This window comes from Tursiops truncatus, chromosome 2 (assembly GCF_011762595.2).
Source record: "Tursiops truncatus isolate mTurTru1 chromosome 2, mTurTru1.mat.Y, whole genome shotgun sequence".
NCBI classification, from domain to species: Eukaryota; Metazoa; Chordata; class Mammalia; order Artiodactyla; family Delphinidae; genus Tursiops; species Tursiops truncatus.
This window is the reverse complement of record NC_047035.1, coordinates 91,637,742-91,661,177: the sequence shown is the minus strand read 5'-3', so window position 1 is coordinate 91,661,177 and position 23,436 is coordinate 91,637,742. Positions and strand designations below refer to the sequence as shown.

Below are 23,436 nucleotides of genomic sequence, written 5' to 3'. Positions count from 1 at the left end.
AGAGGCACACCAAGAAGACAGGGTTTGGTGAGGGAAGAGCTGTAGTGGGAAGTGTCACAGGAGAAGTGCCTGAGCTACAGAGCTTCCTTGCTGTGAGGACAGGATGGCCAAAGGCCCAAGCTGAGACCAGGCAGAGCCTGTTGATGGGCTGAAGGGGGCAAACTGACCAGAACGGGGGGCAGCCTCTTGAGGAGGCCGTCCTCACATCTGAGGCTTTAACATCCTCTACTACACATGTCACACAAAGGCTGCAAACTCACAACCCGTGGTCCATACCCAACCACAGTGATGCTTTTTTTTTTTTTTAACATCTTTATTGGAGTATAACTGCTTTACAATGGTGTGTTAGTTTCTGCTTTATAACAAAGTGAATCAGCTATACATATACATATATCCCCATATCTCCTCCCTCTTGCGTCTCCCGCCCACCCTCCCTATGCCACCCCTCTAGGTGGTCACAAAGCACCAAGTTGATCTCCCTGTGCTATGCAGCTGCTTCCCACTAGCTAGCTATCTTACGTTTGGTAGTGTATATATGTCCATGCCTCTCTCGCTTTGTCACAGCTTACCCTTCCCCCTCCCCGTGTCCTCAAGTCTATTCTCTGCATCTGCATCTTTATTCCTGTCCTGCCCCTGGATTCTTCAGAACCATTTTATTTTTTTTTAGATTCCATATATATGTGTTAGCATACAGTATTTGTTTTTCTCTTTCTGACTTACTTCACTGTCAATGACAGACTCTAGGTCCATCCACCTCACTAGAAATAACTCAGTTTCGTTCCTTTTATGGCTGAGTAATATTCCATTGTATATATGTGCCACATCTTCTTTATCCATTCATCTGTCGATGGACACTTAGGTTGCTTCCATGTCCTGGCTATTGTAAATAGAGCTGCAATGAACATTGGGGTACATGTGTCTTTTTGAATTATGGTTTTCTCAGGGTATATGCCCAGTAATGGATTACTGGGTTGTATGGTAGTTCTATTTTTAGTTTTTTAAGGAACCTCCATACTGTTCTCCATACTGGCTGTATCAAATTACATTCCCACCAACAGTGCAAGAGGGTTCCCTTTTTTCCACACCCTCTCCAGCATTTATTGTTTGTAGATTTTCTGATGATGCCCATTCTGACAGGTGTGAGGTGATACCTCATTGTAGTTTTGATTTATATTTCTCTAATAATTAATGATGTTGAGCAGCTTTTCATGTGCTTCTTGGCCATCTGTATGTCTTCTTGGGACAAATGTCTATTTAGGTCATCTGCCCATTTTTGGATTGGGTTGTTTGTTCTTTTACTATTGAGCTGCATGAGCTGTTTATATATATTGGAGATTAATCCTTTGTCCATTGATTTGTTTGCAAATATTTTCTCCCATTCTGAGGGTTGTCTTTTCGTATTGTTTGTAGTTTCCTTTGCTGTGCAAAAGCTTTTAAGTTTCATTAGGTCCTATTTGTTTATTTTTGTTTTTATTTCCATTTCTCTAGGAGGTGAGTCAAAAAGGATCTTGCTGTGATTTATGTCATAGAGTATTCTGCCTCTTCAATAAGTGGTGCTGGGAAAACTGGACAGCTTCATGTAAAAGAATGAAATTAGAACACTCCCTAACACCATACACAAGAATAAACTCAAAATGGATTAAAGACCTAAATGTAAGGCCAGACACTATAAAACTCTTAGAGGAAAACATAGGCACAGTGATGCTTTCTTGACCCACATACTGTTTTTTTAACTGGGAAATTTTTCATAAGAATCTGGATTTCTGCTTTCCCTTGAAAATCTGAAAGGCCTGGCAGTACTGAACCTACATTCTTGCACAACAGCTGTTGGCTGGAGCTGAGGAGCAGCTAGCCATTTAGACAGGGCATGCACTTCATTTCCATGCAGTCCCCACCATTCCCAATTATCTGATGGCTAGACTGCCTCATTAGTTTACATGTCTGCCTGGTCCCTCTAGGCATCTGTGTGTGGGACTCTTTTTCCATAAAACTGTCTATTACAGGAATTCTTGGCTAGAGAGAGAAGAGTGGACAAACCAAGTGAGTCATCGTGCCATAATGGGCCACTGTTACTGTTACTAATGAATCTCCCCTCCCTTAGGTGCACTGACAGTTCCGTATGGAACAAATGTCCATTTTCTTGTAAATTCTACTCTTTGGACTTAGTTCTGCTCCCCAGACATTTGTAAACACCTGACAGCCCTTGAGAGATCTGAAGAAAGCTCTCATGCCTTATGGTTTTCACACATGGAGGAGGATCCACTTTGTGCCGGTTTTAATACTGAGGGAAAAACAACGAACAAGATAAGCTCTTCACCCCCAAGAAGTAAGTCCAGGGGACTTCCCTGGTGGTCCAGTGGTAAAGAATCCACCTTACAATGCAGGGGGCGCAGGTTTGATCCCTGGTCAGGGGACTAAGATCCTGCATGCCACGGGGCAACTAAGCCCACGCGCCACAACTACTGAGCTCGCGCGCCTCAACTAGAGAGCTGGAGTGCTGCAAACTACAGAGCCCACGTGCTCTGGGACCTGCATGCCCCAACTAGAGAGAAGCCCGTGCGCATCAACAAAGAGCCCCCGCGCTGCAACGAAAGATCCCGCATGCCTCAACGAAGATCCCACGTGCCGCAACTAAAACCTGACACAGCCAAAAATAAAAATAAAATAAATAAATAAATAATAAAAATAAATCTTAAAAAAAAAAAAGAAGCAGGTCTAACAGAAGACAAGTGTTGGTGAGGATGTGGAGAAACTGGTACCCTTGCACATCGTTGCTGGGAATGCAAACTGGTGCAGCCTCTATGAAAAACAGTACAAAGGTTCCTCAAAAAATTTAAAATAGAACTACCTTAGGATCCAGCAATCTCACTTCTGGGTATATCCAAAAGTACTGAAATCAGGATCTCAAAGAGTTATTACCACTTCCATGTTCACTGCAGCTCTATTCACAATAGCTAAGCTGTGGAAGCAAACTAAATGTCCATCAATGAATGAATGGATTGAAAGAATGATATATACATTATTATTATTATAGAATATTATTAAGCCTTAAACATGAAAGAAATTCTGCAATATGCAACAACACGGATGGACCTCTTGAGGACATTATGCTAAGTGAAATAAGCCAGACACAGGAAAACAACTATTGCATGATTCCATCTATATGAGATAGATAGAATCATCACATTCATAAAATCGAAGGCCAGAATGGTGGTTACCAGAGACTAAGGGAGCAAAAAGTGGAGAGTTATTTATCAACAGACAAAAAGTTTCACCTAAGTAAGATGAATGAGCTCTAGAGACTTACTGTACATTTACCTATAGTTAACAATAATGTACTGTACACTTAAAATTTGTTATGAGGATAGATTTCATATCAAGTGTTCTTACCACAATAAAAAATAAAATAAAATAAATTTTTAATAAAAAAGAAGTAATAGGGCTTCCCTGGTGGCGCAGTGGTTGAGAGTCCACCTGCCGAAGCAGGGGACACAGGTTCGTGCCCCGGTCCGGGAAGATCCCACATGCCACAGAGCGGCTGGGCCTGTGAGCCATGGCCGCTGAGCCTGCGCGTCCGGAGCCTGTGCTCCGCAACGGGACAGGCCACAACAGTGAGAGGCCCGCGTACCACAAAAAAAAAAAAGAAGTAATAGTCCACTAGAGAGAAATAGTTAGATATGAACAATAAAGGGTAACAGGTGAAAGGGAGCTCCTCACAGCTAAAGTAGAGGCACAAAGTCAAGAGGGTGTCCTGATCTGGAAGCAGAAGCTGAGACAAAAAACTTGGGTGCAGGTAGTAGAAATCCAGGAAGCAGGAGGACAAGAATAAGGCAAGTGAGACAGGAAAGAAGAAAAGCAAATAAAAGGTGCTTAATATGCAGGTCACCACTGTGAACAACCACGGCCTAATAGCTTGGGGGCCTCTCCAAAGAACCATGTAGTATGTGTCCCAGAATTGGCCCACCTGTGGATGGGAAGGCTGGGGCATTTATCCACGGACACTCCCATGTTGTCCCCAGAGAGGTTAACTTCTCCACAAAGATGTGCCTGGACAGCACGGCTACCTTCAGTGACTTTGGAGAATGCCCAGGACAGCAAAGAGACACTCGTGCCAGCTGCTAGCTTGACAGGGGCTGCTGGCAACGCTGAAAGCAGGTGAGCCGAGGGGATGCGGAATAGTGATCATGACCTTCACAGTCCTCCCGTGAAAAGGTGAAACAGCCAAGTCTAAAAGATGAGTAGGTGTCCAGCAAACCAACTAAAAGCTAGGGTGAGAAGCAAAGAAAAAGAATGGGAATTTAAGACAGAAGGAACTTCATGAACAAAGACATGGAGATTAAAAACCATGAAGTGGGCTTCCCTGGTGGTGCGGTGGTTGGGAGTCCGCCTGCCGATGCAGGGGACACGGGTTCGTGCCCCGGTCCTGGAGGATCCCACGTGCGGGGGAGCGGCTGGGCCCGTGAGCCATGGCCACTGAGCCTGCGCGTCCGGAGCCTGTGCTCCGCAGCGGGAGAAGTGCTTTTAGAGAATCCATAGTACTTGGATCTGATTGGAGCATAGAAAGAGGATGAAGACCAGAAGCAACAAGAAACACAGTGAAAGAGAAAAATGGAAGCAGTAGGCAGAGGTCAGATCACAAGGGCTTTATATTATGCTAAGTTAGGTGTTTACATTGTATCCTGTACATAAGTGGTTCTTGGCCTTTTCAGGGTTAGAGAGCCTTTTGAGAATCAAATAAAAGCTATGGACCTTCTCCCTCATCTGAGTGCATAAATATCTGAAATTCTACACATAGTACAACATACAGATTCCATAACACAATCCTTTGATTCAGGTTAAGAATTCCAGCTGGAAACAAGAAAACATTACTGGGTCTTTAGCAACTATATAGTCAGGATTATTGTTTGTAAACAACAGAAACCTACATGAACTAACTTAATCAAAAGGAATTAATTTTAAAGTTATTAGGGAGCTCACAAAATCTATTAAGATTACAGATTCCTAATCTCTATTAGAACTTGAGAACCCACGTGGGGATGGGTCAGACGCCAGGGGAAACAGGCAGTGGGGACCATTGCCGAAGGCTCTCCGCAAGTCTGGATATGACATTGGACTCTAGATACTTTGTCAATGAACCCTGTGGCTATTAGACTCAAAGCCCAAGACCTAAGCATGTGCCAGGACACAGGACGAACTGAGGACCCTTGCTCACACTCAGGTGACAAGTGACCTGTGAGAGGCAAATCTGACCCCTCAGTTTCCACCACAGGAGGCAAGACCTCTCACCAGTGTGCATACAGCAGCAGATTTCCCCAGGAAAGGGGCCTGGATGCCAAGTAGTTAAACTATGGCATCTGCCCCAGCAGGAGCGAAATATCACAGCTCTGTTAGCATTTAAGTTTTTTCTCCAGACCAGCCCTCCAGTTTCTCTCACATGATTGGATTTCAACTCTCCTTCACTGATTATTTCTCTGAACACACGTTAGTCTGTGTATGCCCTTCTTAAAAGTGGTTACCCCAGTTGGTCTGAGGAGTGCAAAGCAGAGCTGGACCATCATCTCCCTCATTCTCAATACAGTGAGTTTCTTCACGTAGCCTCGCAGAGCCAAACTGCGTAAAGATTGTGTGGCGATGGAAGAACGCAGAGCACTGGTTTTCGAGCTAAAAAGTGATAAATATTTAGGAAATCAGACTTAACTTGGATAGAGACTTCATCTCAGGATAATGAATCAAAACAAAATACTTTCCCACTGTTTGGGTGGGGGGCTAAAGGCAGTTGTGGTTTTAGCCATCTTTGCACAGTCATGGAGCTGCACGCTACTGGCCAGTTTCTCTCCAAACACAAAGCTCCACTGGGCTACACCAAGAGCTGGTTTCCAAGGACGGCCATCCAGAGGTGGGTGGGGGAGACCACTTCAGAATCCACTCCAGAGCCCTCTGTTTTCCTATGCAGCACAGTGGTAAGTCCCAGCTCTGAGGCATAGAATCTTTGGAGTATTTAAGCAGTAGAATGGAAAACCACTATACAATCCTCATGGAAGTTGGACTGTGGTTTCAAATTTATTTTCCTAGTAATAATATTTTTCATAAATGTGAAGTTTCTGAAATGGTCAAACCCACAAAAAATAAACTGCTGTTTTCAGCCACATTAATGTCCCATTCCCATGCTGCAAAGACTAAATTAAATTAGCATTTTACATTTAAGGGGGAAAAAAGCTTTAACTACCTGCTTTTAAAAAGCAAAACCACTGATGAAAAAAATATATATGCACTTTCAACACAAACCACATTAATCCACGGAAAAGTACATTCCAAGAGGCACTTGTGAATATTTTCAAATCCACAGCATAATGCCATCTTGTCTGTACACAGTAACAGCGCCCGCACGTTTATAGCTTCACTTTCTCAGAGTTCCAGGAGCAGCAAGAGCCAGCACTGTCTGTGTCATAATAAATTCTACTCCTCTATCTTGAAACCTTTGCTTCACTCTGCTGTGGTCACCGTCACCTGCATTCTACTCTCTGGCAATATAGTAAGCTCCTGTTAACCCCTGGGCCACTCAAATGACGAGACAGAGTCCATCGCTCCCTTCCTTTTCATTCTATACTCTACCTTCCTAGTTCAGATTCTTATCATCCCAGGTCTGAACAAATACTCTACCTTCTCACGGGTCTCCCTCTCACCTCCTATCAACATGTATACAGCTGCCATAATAAACTTCCCAAATCACCGTTTTGTTGGGGTGTTCCCCACTATTTCATTGCATCAAATGCTGATTATTTTTTCATTCTCCAATAAATGAGGGCACACACATTCCAATCCAGGACACACCGAGTCTTCTGAATGTGCCCAATCCTTTCCTACCTCTTACGGTGTGTTTGTGTCACTTCCTGCTTGCAATACCACACTCCATCACTGCCTGTCCAACAGGGGAGGCTCCGCATTGGTACTGTACCCAGACTAGTTCTGTAATCCCCGAATCTCAGTGTCAGCACGAATGCCCCTCCTCCATGAGGCTCTCCCAGAACATTCCAGTAACTGATTACTGTGTGTTCCCTTCTAAGTATAATTATCACACACTACTTTATGAGGGCAAAGATCATCTTTATAGCCCAACCTAATAGAGTGTCTTGAATAGAGCAGGTTCTCAATAAATGTCACCTCCCATCCCATCAGCAAAGGAAGAACCTGAGGTTGCTTGCTCGATGAGCTGCATTTTTATGTTCCCCTCTCTTTCTTGAGGAAACTATACTTTCCAATTAACTTTCCAGAACTGCCCTAAAACTTTGCTTTTGAAGAACGTGAGAGGAGCAGAAAATCTCAAGTCATCTGAAAAGGAGCTCAGGGAGTTGGGAAGGAATCTTGGTCAGAGCTGAATGAAGGGCTATGGAAAACAATGGTCACACTTGCCTAGAGCTGGCCTGTCCTGGTATTTTAATATAAAAGGGAAAGAGTTCTTGTCTTTGTTTTCTCCTATGAACTGAATTACGGGGGGGAAAATGTAAGAGACAAAGAAGATGAAGAAGAAGCAAAGGAGAAATCAGTGTATCTGAGAAATAAGTAGTATGTTTCCATCAGAACACTTTAATGATAACTTTATTGTTGTCTTCCCACAAAATGATAAATAAATGAGAGCAAGGACTATCTGCCCTTCCTGATTGCTAATGCATCGTCTGTAGCACGGTGCTTGAATAGTTGCCCTCAACCGAGTATTTGTTGAGCAGGGGAATAAAAATTTGCTTCTGGTTTCTTATAGTATTCACTTATTTGACAATATGGTCAAAAAGTAGTTATTTACCGAAGTACAACAACAGTTTAAGCAAGTGAGAAGCTGTGTTATGTGCCATGAAAAAGACCCAACAAGACGACACAGGATGTTGCCCAGAGTTTGCTGTTGAGCAGCTTGCACCGGAGCAGACCAGGAAGGTGACATGGGCACTGGATGAGGGGAGACTGGGAGTGAGGGAGCTCTGACTCGTTTGAAATGTGGCCCTCTTCTTAATTTCCTCATGGCAAGTAGTGAAGATAATATACCTACACTACACCTAGACTTTCCAAAATGCAGTGTAGTATTAGGGAAGATAAAAATGTTTCAATTTCACAAACATCTAATGAGATGTCCCTATTCTCAAGGTGCCTGCAAACATAACCGGTGATATCCTGAAGAGATAAATAAGGATGCTGCTATTTCACAGAAGCCTATGATTGCAAATGTGTTTATGCAGCTCTCTGGGGACCAGGGTGAGAAGTGAATGCGCACAGGCATGAGTTTGTTTGTGGTTTCTCTGTGTTTGTGTTTATGTGCTTCTTCATAAACAAGCCGTGTGTACATGTCAGTCTTTCCCCTTTATCAAATTCAATTTCGCTTTATTTTTATCCATATGACTCTTTCCCTTTTGATCTTCATCTCTCTGTCCCCTTCCCCCATAAGTATAAAATACAGAAATGAAGCATATATCTTGTTATTTCTTGTGTTCATTGAGTAGAATTTTACATCCCTTGTTCTTGGAACAGGTTATAGTTTCCCATTAAAGAATAAACATATTGCTTTCCTATGCAGGTGGTCTCTGTTTTTTTTTAACGTTGCATCAGTGGTCCTTGACAGAAGAAAGGCTTTCTAACATTAGAGAGGTCTTTGGACTGAAGGGATGCTCATTCTTGTGGTCTCTCCTACCCCATTCCCTCCTAAAGACAATAAGAGGAATCATCTTCCTCAAACTTTTTTTTTTAAAAAACTATGCAATGTCTCTGCCCTTAACATAGAGTGGTGCCCTGTCATGTTTTCATCTGGAACTTACAGCATGACTGATGATCAATTGATGTTTCATGCAGTTAAAACTATGAATGTCTAATTTTTCCAGAGAGGAAGTGCAGATGGCCAACAGGCACATGAAAAGATGTTCAACATCGCTAACCACCAGGGAAACGCAAATCAAAACCACAATGAGATATCACCTCACACCTGTCAGAATGGCTATCATTAAAAAGAACACAAATAACAAATGTTGGTGAGGATGTGGAGAAAAGGGAACCTTTGTGCACTGTTGGTGGGAATGTAAATTGGTGCAGTCACTATGGAAAACAGTAGGGAGACTCCTCAAAAAACTAAAAGTGGAACTACCATATGATCCAGTAATTCCTCTCCTGGGTAGACAGCCAAAAAAACCCAAAAACACTAATGCAAAAAGATACAAGCACCCCAATATTCATAGCAGCATTATTTACAATTGTCAAGATATGGAAGCAACCCAAGTGTCCATCAACAGATGAATGGATAAAGCTGATGTGAGAATACACAAACACACACACACACACACACACACACACACACACACACACACACAAAATGGAATACTACTCAGCCATAAAAAAGAATGAAATTTTGCCATGTGCAGCAACATGGATGGACTTGGAGGGCATTATACTAAGCGAAATAAATCAGACAGAGAAAGACAAATACTGTATGATATCACTTATATGTAGAATCTAAAAAATACAACAAACTAGTAGATTTAACAACAACAAAAAAAAGCAGAGTCACAGATATAGAGAACAAACTAATGGTTACCAGTGGGGAGAGGGAAAAGAGGAGGGGCAATATAGAGGTGAGGGAGTAAGAGGTACAAACTATTAGGTATAAAATAAGCTACAAGGGTATATTGTACTACATGAGAAATATAGCCAATATTTTATAACTATAAATGGAGTATAACCTTTAAAAATTGTGAATCACTATGCTATATACCTGTAATATATAATATTTTACAGCAACTATACTTCAATTTAAAAAACTGTGAATGTCTATACAGATACAATGGATAATAATTTTTGTTGTCATTACAATTGATATTTGGCAATAATCTGCAAAAATCACTAGATACATGGATAGTAACTCACCTCTGCTGACTTGAATGGAAACAAATTGGGAACATATTTACACGAGTAGGAAAAGGTATACAGTTTCTAATTTAGAAGTTCTTATTAGGAAACTTTCTTCCACCTGAAGCTAGGTACTTTGAAAAATAACAAAGGATAGGAAGTAAATAACTAATATCGAACAGCAGGAGATATTTTCCTGGACCACGCCCTAAGATTCTAGAATGACAGCTTCCTGAAAAGAGACTGAGTGAACGCCACAAGACAGGGAAGAAAATGATAAACCACCAGGACTAAGAAGGCTTTCACCAGAAAAAGTGCAGATAAAATGCCAGTATGAGAGAGATGTGCAACTTCAAAACATGTCACAGTAGGTCTAATTATTAAGTGAAAATAATTTGGAATTTGGTCAAGAACAATATCTGTCATCCCAGATGTCTGGAAAGAAATGTCAATTCCATATTTTTATATGAGAAAGTAAACTGGTTTTCACTGGTATCCCACATCTGCTGGCATGGAGCAGCGGCCAGGTCCATGGCACCTCCAGGCCCCACTGACCCTTCCTTCAGCTTCTCCTACTCTTGGACCAGGTACATGCTTGGCTTCTGCTGCAGGACACGGGTATAATCAAAGTGGGAGACCTGGAGGTGGTGAGAGTCTGACCCTGGTTCCAGTGCCCCTTCATGGGCTCTGGCTTGTCCTTGCTCTCCCCCACTTCACATCCATCATCACTTCCTGGCTATCTTTCCTACTGGCTTCAGGCTTCAGCACCAGATGCAAAGATATAGCTTTATAGAGACTGTTCAAACAGCTTTCACAATTGCATGTGGTCAAATCTATATAACAAATCCCTTTCTCTGATAGAACCCTGACTGACAGCCTCAGGTCACATAATGGTTAAGACTGTAGGGGGAGGTCTCCGGGGTTAGACTACATGGGTTTGAATCCCAACTCTGCTACTTTTAGCTGCGTGAGCTTGGGCAAGTTAATTAATTGTTCTGTGCCTTGGTTTCCTCATCTGTAAAGTAGCAAAATATTGGAACCTACCTTATGGGATGTTCCTATAGCATCAAAACCATCCGACGCTAGTCCTTATTCTTTAGGTTCCTCTAAATTAAATCTATGTAACCTGTGCTATATTTCACTTACATAGATTTGAAATGTTTTAAGGAAAAGCCCATATGTGAATTAAAAGACCACTTTGAAAAGCTCTGAGATGCAAGACAGAATGTTCTCTTGGCTGGAAAACCTTGGTAACACTCTCTGTTTACAGAACAAAAAAGGAATATTCATCAGTGTTAACAGTTATGTCAGTGAACACAAACCTAATTAGAATTGTAATGGCCAAATGCATTTGCTTTTGTCTTTTAAACAGAATTTCAAACAAACAAAAACTACACCTACCAAAAAATTCCTTATTCACTAGAGGAAGTTCGACTATCACATCTCAACAAGTGTGAGCAGATGAGGAGAGTTGGGGAGAGCGGGGAGAAGGAGCTGGGAATACATCAGTACTGAAATGTGTGCGTCTGGATGTGTTTTTTTTGTTTGCGTGTTTTGTTTTGTTTTGTTGGGTTTTTTTTTGCGGTACGCGGGCCTCTCACTGCTGTGGCCTCTCCCGCTGCGGAGCATAGGCTCCGGAAGCGCAGGCTCAGCGGCCATGGCTCACCGGCCCAGCCGCTCCGCGGCATGTGGGATCTTCCCGGACCAGGGCACGAATCCGTGTCCCCTGCATCGGTAGGCGGACTCTCAACCACTGCGCCACCAGGGAAGCCCCGAATGTGTTTATGATACAGTTTACAGCCTTGGAAAGAATCATTTCATGTAGGTACTCTGAACGTGAGGAACATGAGGACCATGTTAACAAACAAGTATGTTTTAAAAGTACTTAGAATAGTGCTTGTCACATAGTTAAGTGTTCAATGTTAGTTATTGTTAATAATATCATTAATGTACATGAAGAGATTTTTCTTAAAGGCTAGATATAACCACTCTCTAGCTGGACTTTGAGTGCCTTCTTGAATTGGCCTCCTACCCATTACTTCTCCATATGAATAGAAGAAAATTAATTTAACACATTTATTCATTTAGCAAACATTTGCTAGGTACCACAGGAATACAGAAATGCACAAAACAAGGACCCTTTTTCAAGGATACAGATGCTGCTGGAGGATGGTGCCTCATGACTCACATTTAGCTGCTGTGACTCTTTCAGGATTTATTTCTGGGAAATGCCATTATGGCAACTACTGTATGCGAATTTCATGTGATGCTACAAGAGCTGTTTCCAGCTTGCTTTCATAGCTGTAGGTCACCAGAGTCTACGGGGTTGCTGTTATTAGGAGAGTAGATATCCCCTTCCTCCTTTCCTGAAGCATGCACGGTCTCCCTGAAGCTGATGGTCAATACACAAGGATGACCTTCCTAGAGGGAGGAAAATTTTCTTCTTTGGGAAAGATGATCAGAGTGTTTGACAGAGGAAAATGTTTAGTCTCGTTGGTCTAACTCTCTACCACATCTTCTACTGCTGGCCCTGCCCAAATCACATTAACTCAAGAAACTTGGGGAACTCAAGGGTTTGAAGGTACAGGTATGAAGAGGCGATCAAGCTCATAGGTTCATTCTGGGCCCGCCTCAGTCTAAGATGACCAAGTGTATTTAAGACTACTGCAGGGGTCAACTTGTCTTCAAAATGTACCTGCAGAATCTGTTTCATTTTAGCTCTTTTAAAACTCTCACACAAGTGAATGAAAATTCCAGAATTCTCTGGCTTTTGTGGCTCCAGAATGGCCTCAGGAGCCAGAAACAAGGCTCTGTGGGTAAGAGGGAGATTCTGAGCTCTGGCCTACCCATCAGTGGCTCAGGCACCAACCAGTACACAGCACATATCACAGCTGCGTACGTGATTCCTACACACTGGTACTGTTCTGCTGTTCCTACAGAAGTTGGGTTTTTAAGATGCCATGTCTTTAAAATCAGACTTAATAGAGTATGTTTGCACTGCATTTTCAGTTCCTTAAATATCTGAAGAGGCAAGGTGAACCAGTGAATAGGGGTATGTAATGCACACATCTGAAAGAGGAAGAGGAAAACCCAGGAAGGAAGTCTCATCCCCAAGTAATTTGGGGTAACAGTTCAGCCCATTTCTTCCTAGAAATTAAAGAAGCTTTACTCCTGGCATGGTCCTGCCCTCTGTGGCCAGACAGCTGAGAAGTCAACAGGAGCTGAGGCGCAAAAAGGAGAGACTAGGCAGAGGAGGAAAGGAAAAAGACCTAAGTGAAAGCAAATTTTCCCCATACTTGACTTCCAAAACAACTAAAGCATATCTTTTGTGCATAACAGAAATAGTTATTTGACTTATTCTTTTATACTTTGTTTCATAAGAATCTATTACCTTGCAAAAATGAAAACAAAAGACAAAACTAAAGGACTCATTTTTATTTGGCCTTATTAGGAGTCCATCACACAGATTTTAAGGATTTCTGCTCAACCAATATCTGTAAACTCTAGAAAGGTCCTTTGGAGTTTCTTCTAGGCTCTTTACAGAAAACTTTTCTTCAAACTTCTTATAAGAACAACAACTGAATGTGTTGAAATCATAGAATTTAGTACCTGATATCTTACGAGCTATTTTTAAATCAATTTCCTTGATATTGAGAACACAACTGGAAATTGAAATTACTGACCGACTCCAAGTACCTTTATACTTCTCCATTAGATAAAAAATAAACTACTCTTCTTAGAGTTAACTGAGATAATCCATGAGGACTACACTTTTATCAAACGAGAAAATTCCACAGCACTTCTCATGGCTCTTCTGTAACAGAAGAGCTCATGCACATTCTGGCCAAGTTGAGCTTGCTCCTTAGATGAAGCAAGCTACTGGATGCCACACGGCTTTACATCTTCTAAGGCAAAGGCACCAGAATGGGAAATAGCCAAAAGGAAACTCTTTAACCACAAGGTAACCTATCTTCATCACTTCTCTTTAGTTTCAAGAGAAAACCATAGCCAAGAAAAATCAAAACTTTATATTCCCTTCCTTACTTAGTACAGGATTGCTAAAGCCAGCTGATTAATACACTGAGATAAAAAGTGCTGGCAGCAAGAGTGTTGGATTACATCAAAAGCCTGGGATTTGGGATCTGGCTCCAGCACTTACTACCTCTCTAGTTTTGTAACTACATGTAACTCTATGACCTCAGTTTCCTCATCTGTGAAATGAGGATAACCATGTGCCCCAGGGTTATTATGAGATTCAAATCAGATAATGCAGGTAAAGAGTAATGTATAAACCATAAACTAAATAAATAAGTTTTTTGGGTTTTTTTTTTTTTACTCTGTATGTCTTCCTAAAGAGCAGTCTATGCCAGTGCCTTATACTTGCTCAAAAGCCATGATTATCGCTCGTGACTTTGGAAATCACAGGATCCAAACAAATTAGTCAGCAACCGGACAGCACTCTGTCAGCACATGGTCACAGGCAAAGTTGGTAATCCAAGCAAGGAGATTCGTGTCCATCCCAGCAGAGTGCATCTGAGCAGCAGGGCCACCCAACCCGGAGCACAGGCTGAGCAGTCCTGAAAGGAATGCTCCCAGTAAATTCTCCCTTTCTTAAACCAGCACCCACACCACCTGACCCAGTCTCTACCTCAGTTTCCATTTACTCCCTCATGGACTCCTCTGTTTAACCTCCAGTGTGTGTCTTTGACTTTGCTCCCATGTTAGATACGTGTGCCCATCTCTCCTGGCTCTGACCACAGTTTCACCTTTTCCTCTGGGGTCACACCTTAGGAAACACCCTTCCCAAATCAGCCTGGCCCCGAGCTTCTAGAAACCCAAACATTATGCCACACTCTTAGATGATTCCTATCTGTGAGCAGGCCTGACAAATAATCCTTAAATTTTTTCCTAACCAGTAATCCTTAAATTTTTCCCTACCAGTCCTTAGTGATGGATTATAGCCATTCTAAACAATGTCTAAAGGATTTGAGAATTTTGCTTTGTGTGTGTATGTGTGTTTAACTTTTAACCGTCTCTAAGGATTTCTAAATCTAATTATTGGAAATTTGGAAAAAGAAAATAACATGGGCCTTTGGAACGCTGGCTAGTTTAGCAGAGGCTGCAAGCCACAGTTTGACTGTAAACATCTCTCCTTGTACTCTCAACTCAAGGTCAGCATCTCCCAACTCACACTCATATCCAGGTAAAGAAACAAAGGAATTTTGGCAGAAAGAGAACATTGGATTTCATATCCCTTTGAGAAAGGCGTGGATTTCCATGATGGGAAAATCAGTCCAAGTCAAAACTAAGCATGTTAAAGTGTAGGCATCTGGAATAAAGGGGTGGTGGCACTCTCCAGAGTCCCCTGCTGGGCGCACACGTCATCTGTGCCTCCACTCCTACAGTCTAAGGACAGTGCCACATTCAATAAGAATCATATTTTCTAAAGGGGTAATAGAAGCATTCAGTTAAGGTCTTAGGCCAACCAAAGCACAAACTCAGAAGGAACAAGGCAAAGATATAAATGGATTTTGATTTCTAAAGTTAAAGCTGTGTGCCAAGAGAATTCAGCAGGAAATTTGGCTGAGGTTAGATGGCTGGATTCAGAGAGTAAATCAAGTGACATTAATCTAGGAGACTCCAGAATCCCACAGACTGATTTATGTTCATAGTTTTTTTAAAACTTACTTATTATGAAACCAAAAGGGGGAATCCTTTGAGGATGGTAGAAATACAAAATGGATTCATTCTATCAACATAGGTTTTGTTTGCACTCAATAAACCTAAGTAAATTATAGAAAGTCATGTAAGTGGGCCAGTAGGAAAGTTATTTTAGATAAAGAGGTAAGATTAAGTATTCATCATTCTTACAAAAACAATGAAATCATTATTCTTTAGCGGGACAAAACTTAAATATATACATAAATAGCAATGCATATCCTATGATTAGCAAATTATCCTTTGTGTTTTCCAAGGTTTTCGGAGAAATTAACTTATTCCCAGAAATGCTTATTCAAAAGAGGGGTGGAGGGTGGGGGAGACAGGCAGATGCAGAGAAAAAGGAACAGGGATACAGAGAAAGAACAGGCTTCAGACAGAGAAGGATACAGATAAGAATTATACTGAGTTTATACGATAGGTAGGAACTGTTTCAGAAAAGAGGAAAGAGCAGTGATGTTTAGGATTAAAGGTCCAGAAGGAAGACCAAGAGGCAATTAGTGAGTGGAATGGTTAAGCCAGGATAACACTGTCCAAATGGGCACGTATGGGCTCAAACAGAAGACAGGACAGAACAGAGTTAAGGCCAAATTGAGGAGAAATTTAATATCCACATTAAAGAGTTTAGGCAATGAGGTAATGATGGGCCTCTAAAGGTTTCTGAACTAAAAAGTAACACCGTGAAAAGACTGCTTTAAGAAGATCATTTCACAGTGAATATTCTCAATATCTATTAAGGTTTCTTTGCCTCTTAACCAAAAATTCCAAAATCTAATTATATAGTTTGGGTCTTTATTTGCTCTGTATCTGTATTTAGATGCCTTACCATATCACCAGAAACTCATCATTTTGCCTCCAAAATCATTTCCCATACTACATTCCCTAACTTTCCCAGCATCCATACGTCAGCTTTCCTTATCTTCTATTCCTTTCCTTCTTCCGTTTCTCTCCTCCCTCCTTCCCTTCCTTTCTAGACACAGGCAATCATCAATTCCAACTGAACTCTCCTTTATAGTCTTAAGAATCTACTCATTGAGATATCCACCAACAATTCCCCATTTCAGGCATTTCTGCAATGGAGAGTAGAACTGGCATCCCTTTAGCCAGTATTTTTGGCATCCAACTCATACTGCACACAATGCCTCTTGACACATGTTTTCAAATACCCCACACCTCATGTTTCTGTCTTCCAGGCTCTACTCTTTGCCTGGAATGGCCGGTCACCTCTCTCAGCCTGGGAAGGCCATAACTTTCTTTTCAGATCCAGCTTAAATTCAAGGCACATTCTCTAGGTATTTAGGCACTCTCTCCTCCATACTCTCAGGACTCCTGATAAATACTCTTATTAACAGTGGGTATTTTTTACTGTGACTGTTCTGTGGCACTCTCCCCAGTTAGACACTAGGACACTATAAGGTAGAGATCATGTCCTGCTTATCTGTATCCCAGCATCCAGCATAATACCCAGCCCAGTGAAGTTAACACATATATTTGCTGAATTAAAGAAACTGGATGATGTCTTAAGTCAAAAAATAAAGACTATTCCCCTGGAAGCTCTCCCTATCCAAAGACCTACCCAACTTCGTCACTCAATAAACATTTCATTAAAACACTTACACACAGTATTTAACAAGGTGTTGGTGATCTGGGCCTATCTACAAACTCAACCTGATATATCACTCACCACTATGTACATTGTTTTCAAGAACACTCAACTATCTGTAGGTCTCTGGACATCCTCTCTTACTCCTCCCTGCCTCTATACCTGCTGTTTTGTCTGCTCGGGAGTCTTTCCGACTGCCTGTCTACCTAGGAAATTTCTATTTATTCAACTTTTGTCTGATTGCTGTCTCCTTAGTAAAACCGGCTCTGACTTCTTTCTTTTCTGATCTCCCTAGACCCAAGAACACCTCCCTCACTGCACTCATTACTTTATGCTGGATCAGTTTTTTTCTTTATCTGTTTCCACTACTATTTCGTAAACTCCCTGAGTATCAAACCCTGCTGTGTTTATCTCCGTGTTCCCAATGCTCAGCCTCAAGGCCTAGAGGAGGGGAAGGAGAGGGAAGAGAAATAACAGAAGTAGCTGACATTTAAAAGCACCTAGTTACCAAGCATTGTTTCTAGCACATTACACTGACTACTTCTTTAAGTACCTCTTCCTATTATGCCTATTTCGTGGTAAAACTAAGATAACAGAAAGGTTAAGAATTTGCAAATCTAGTCCCAAGTGTAGTAAGTAAAGGAGCCGGAGATCTTAATCCAGGTGGTATGGCTATCCTTTGGTCTATTGCCTTTCTGGAATGGTGTCAGCAAACTTTCTCTGCCAAGGACCAGATGGCAAATATTTTAGATTTTGTGAGCTATTTAGACTCTGTCACAACTACTCAACTCTGCTTTTGCAGTGCAAAAGTAGCCACAGCCCATATATGGCTGTGTTCCAGCAAGAGGCTATTCTACAAAAACAGGTGGTAAGTCTGATTAGGACTGTAAGCCAGTTTGTTCATCTAGAAATTCAATAAATGTTCATCAAATTAAATTGGATCTAATGATGTTGGAAACCAAAACCTTCTCCCTGCCCTCAAGGAAAACTTTTTCCCTTATCATATCCTAAAGCCCTCAGCAGTTGCAGCCTTTAAGCCTTTACTCGGCAGGCAAATCCACTGTAGGCACTCAAAAACCAGTTTTAGAACTGAAGTCAATGGGATGGACATGGGGCCCTGATCTTTGTGCTAAGCTCCCACCCCTGAACTCCACCTCAAGAGACTGTTGGATCTTAGCCAGATGTCCCTGCCCCCAGCAATGAAGTCTCACAAATAGATAACCTTTACTTCTAAGAAGAGAAGCTACTCCAAGGTTCTAGCCTGTACCTCCAACCCTTACCTGGCCTCCATCTGAGGTTTCTCATGTTATCAGTATAAATACAATATTACCGGAAACAGTAGGCAAACAGAAAAAACTTCCACACTTAAGTGGGCCACAAGTTTCAACCCTAAGCAGTGAAGACTTCTTGGTGTTCCAGAATGTTGTTCCACAGCAGTCATGAGCACTGCTCTAACCTAGATCTTTTTATGTAAGTAGTATAATAATGAGAAAAGTAGGTATGAAAAAAAAAGGATGAGAAAAAGAGGAGCTTATTGAATTGTAAATTTCTTTTTTTTTTTCACTTCACTTCAGTGACATAAACCCCACCCTACAAAAGAACCATTTGAATTGACATATACACACTATTACATATAAAAGATAACTAATGAGAAGCTACTGTATAGCCCAGGGAACTCTATTCAGTGCTCTAATGACCTATATGGGAATGGAGTCTAGAAGAGAGTGGACATATGTATATGTATGGCTGATTCGCTTTGCTGTACGGCAGAAACTAACACAACATTGTAAATCAAGTATACTCCAATAAAAAACATTAATTTGAAAAAAAAAAGAACCATTTGCTTTATATTTCACAATATTTTGACATCCTATTGGAACTGAGCAGAACCCTGCAGTACCCTCCTCCCCCCCATTACAAAACCAAGAAGTTAATGACTAGGACAATAGAGTCAGAGACTCAGTGTCTGATGTACATTCCTGAGTTGTTTCACAGATACTACAACTGTCACCAGAGAAAACAGCTAACTGCATGGTGGCCAGCTGTAGCCATGACATAAGCTACTCCAACTTGAGCAGTACTGAGTCTATCGCTAGCACAATTCCAAGAACTGGCCTCAAGAGAACGGGATTAACATTATTGCTCATAATAATATATATCTTTGTGGGCATCAAAATAATTGTGGTTTGCTCTGCCTATATATGTAAGCGGACAACTAAAATTGTCAGCAACGAGATGCTATAGACCCATGATGACACCTTCCACTCTGAGAATACAGCACCCTATGTCAGAATGAAGAAGGTACAGAAGATAGACCTTCACCCCTAATCCCATAGAAATGGAATGATGTTCTGATAAGTGGGGATATGTAAGCAGCTCTTTGCAGGAAACCACCCTCAGCAGGAAGCCCCTGTTCTTGTCACTTTAGCAAAGTTATATTGTAACTAACTCTTAAACCAGGCAGGCCCATGCTCTACTCATCTCAGGCCCAAGCACACCTTTCAAATCTTTTAATCACACAAAACCCTGCCTAACTTGGTTCTTTCCATCGATCAAAGTAGAAATGAAGAATAAGTAATTAGCAGATGACCAGATCTCTTCCCTAGCTTCCCCTTCAGTAATCTCCTGATCAAACTGTGTGAACAAGATAACATCTAGAGGAAGATCAGGAGGGGTCAACAAGCCTGCACACAAGCCTGCACGCGGTGAGGGATGGCAACAACTCTGACCCCCATCTCAATGATTAACTGGGATTACTTTTCTGTTTCCCTTTAAAAGATTTCATGGCCTAGCAAAATCTTCGGAGATGTTTTTTGTTTGTTTGCTTGTTTGTTTGTTTGTTTTGCGGTACGCGGGCCTCTCACTGCTGTGGCCTCCCCCCGTTGCGGATCACAGGCTCCGGAAGCGCAGGCTCAGCGGCCATGGCTCACGGGCCCAGCCGCTCCACGGCACGTGGGATCTTCCCGGACTGGGGCACGAACCCGTGTCCCCTGCATCGGCAGGCGGACTCTCAACCACTGCGCCACCAGGGAAGCCCGGAGATGGTTTTTGAGGGATGCTGAGTCCACCATTTCCCCAGATTGCCGGCATTCTGATTAAAGGCACCTTTCCTTTCTACCAGCATTTGTGAGCACATAATTGATTTTGTAAGCAGAGAGCAGCAGGACTCGATTCGTTCCATAACACTATGAAGTACATGTCCTATTATCCATTACCTTCAAAACAGGCAATCACAGAACTAGAAACAAAGTATACCAACTGCATGACAAGGATCATATATGCTGCTCATGGACACTCAGACCAGAGAGGTTGTTAGTATAATATCCCGATTTAATTCTAGTGAGAAATACTTTGTTGTTGAAATTCACCGAAGAAGGTAACATAACTTATCCTAGGTGCTACAAGATGCTTCCCAACAGAAAAAAAAATTTTTAACAGCAAAATAAACTATAAATGTACATTTAAAATATTATTAGATCATCACTTTGGTTTTTGACCCCTAAACTGAGTTGGGCTCACATTTGGAAAAGTGCATGACGCTGCCAGTGAATTTACCCTACCCACTGTAATTCTGTGGTTGCCATAGGCCAGAGAGGGAGAATTACAATGGTGAATTACGAACTTCTTGAGGGCAGGAAGTATGTATTATTCACCTTTGCCTCGCCAGAAAATCTGGCATATAGCAGACCAGGAAATGTTTGTTAATAAATGAATGAATGAATTTAATGAAGCCAAGAATCTAGATAATTAAGTTTGCCGAAACACATATGTTCTCCAAATTCCTTCAAGCATGCTTCAAAATCAGTATAATCCATAGGGACATTGGAAACTTTCCATCTGTGAGTGGGGAAACAACCCATGCCCTTATTTTCTCCAGCAGACTCACCGTCTTGAGTGTTTGGACTCAGGATTTGGGTCTTGAGTTCCTGCAGGCTAATTCCCAGACACCTGCAGATCTCCTCGGGGCTATAGGGTTCAGAGTGAAGGGTATCTTCTGTGATCAACAACATTTCTTCCAGACTGACCCCCAGCTTGGCCTGCACCTCCTCCAGCCGCAACACTTCCTCCCATGGCAAGCATTTGTGCTTAGCCAGCAGCTGCAAGTTCAAACCAAGAGAATGGTCAGTTTTCATTTCAGATATTGATATGCACTATTTTAATGAGCCAGATTCAACTTTAAGCTTTTTTGTTTCCATTCAACCTATCCACAATTCCCACCATTGCTTGAAAATGCACGCTCGGTTCAGATGTTTGAAATTAAACATGCTTGTGTGACACTCACAGGCTAGTTGAGTATTTTTCCTAAAAAAACTAATCCTCCACTGATTTTTTTGCCTGTCACCACTTTCCCTCAGGGCTATTTCTTTGAATAATTTTGTCCTTTTGTCCCTATTCAGTTCATCCCCAATACACAACTCTCTATAAAGTCTACAGAAAACTATTCAAATCTCACATGATCTGGGTCCTGAGGTGGGCACTGCATGCCCGATTTCATTTGAGCACTTCCTGTTTACAACATGCCTCTTTGAAATGGCTAATGAATTTAAGTATCTGGGCGTTTGGAGTCAAGTCCCAGATTTTAAATGAAAACCTCATTGGTGACCTTACGAAACACCACTGCATTAGGTCATTGGTGGTAGTAGAGCTGTATGTTTCTCCACCCTCAAGAAAAGAGTTTGGCTTCCAGTTGCATCCTGAGGCACCCCCTCAATCTACTGCAGAGGGTGAGATATAAACCAAACCTTTGTAACCTGGTCCACTCATGGGAACCTCACTCCAGAATGTGTGTCCCTCATTTTTCCCAAACTACCCTTTGGAGCAGGTAACAATCAAAACGGTGAAGGTATCTCTCACCCTGAGGTCTACAAAATTCATTCCCCAGGTGTGAGGACCGCAGGTGCAGACAGCACAAATGGCAAAAAGAAGCAAACAAAAGAAGGGGAAATGTGCATCTGATTTACTCTTCTATTATGCTGATGATTTGATTTTCTTTCTTTTTCACAGGAAGCAGATTTACCAAAAGACCATTGTACTTGGTTAAGGCCTCTCACTTCTGAAGAATGTTAATAACAGTAGTTCTTATATTCATTAATCCTCTTTTTAAAACTCTGGCTCATACATTTGAAAGGAGTTAATGATTTTAAGGCAGAACTGGTGAAAAAGACAATAGAATTACATTTTTCTGTCCAGTTATTTCACAGAACATGGTGCCATTTTTTTTTTTTTTTTTTTTGCGGTACGTGGGCCTCTCACTGTTGTGGCCTCTCCCGCTGCGGAGCACAGGCTCCGGACGCGCAGGCTCAGCGGCCATGGCTCACGGACCCAGCGGCCATGGCTCACGGACCCAGCCGCTCCGCGGCATGTGGGATCTTCCTGGACCGGGGCACGAACCGGTGTCCCCTGCATCGGCAGGCGGACTCTCAACCACTGCGCCACCAGGGAAGCCCCATGGTGCCATTTTTAAAGCAAGGCTACAAGCTAAGACCTTTCTTCTGACCTTGTTTGCTTAGCACATTTAATGTTTATCAGCAGTGCTAGATTGACACCTCCATAGACTAACTCATTCATTCATTCAACTCATTCATTCATGGTCTCTATGCCAGTGTATTCCAAAAATAATTTCAGAAAACTTATAGACATACACAAAACAAAAGAAAAACATACAATATATTTATTTTATACAGAAAAAGAGCTGAAGTGGATGATCTCCTAGAATTACACTTCCTCGAAACACAGATCCAAATCCAACTGAGGTAAACAATGAAGTTAACAGAAATAATTCACACTTGTATAGCGCTGTGTGATTTAAACGTGCTTTTTATTTCTTTTCAGCCTTGACAGCTCTGTGAGATAGGTATTATTACCCTATTTAAGAAATGAGAGTGACTTGCCCGAAGTCACCTACCTAGTAAGAACAGAGTTGGAAATTTAACCCGTGTCCTGTACCTCTTTCTTGCTTCCCCAAGGCCACATTCTCAATGGGCTATGCTTGATATCCATGTCACACTACTCATTTTAGCTCAAATCACCACTCAAGTTTTAGAAATGGTTTCTAAATACAAACTAAGTTTTGTGTTAGAAGTGAACATTCCAGTGATTTAAAACACTTTGATAGAGGGGTTCCTTCTAAAATAAGAAGGAAATGGAAAAAAAAATCAAAGAACGACCCCCAAGTGATGAGAATGAGCTCTTCCTAAGAACCTTGCAGTAAACACCATCTCCAAGTTCCCAACCCT

General features: G+C 41.8%; 1 protein-coding gene across 22 annotated transcripts in view; it reads right to left on the bottom strand.

Annotated features, from left to right (window-relative positions):
- The window catches only part of GALK2 (galactokinase 2), a 136,503-nt gene that overhangs the window by 23,360 nt on the left and 89,707 nt on the right, over window positions 1–23,436 (bottom strand). For all 22 annotated transcript variants that reach the window (XM_033851658.2, XM_073800947.1, XM_073800958.1 and 19 more), the window contains one exon: window positions 21,087–21,297. In XM_033851658.2, the coding sequence (XP_033707549.1) occupies window positions 21,087–21,297 (211 nt within the window). The remainder of the gene's footprint in view (window positions 1–21,086; window positions 21,298–23,436) is intronic.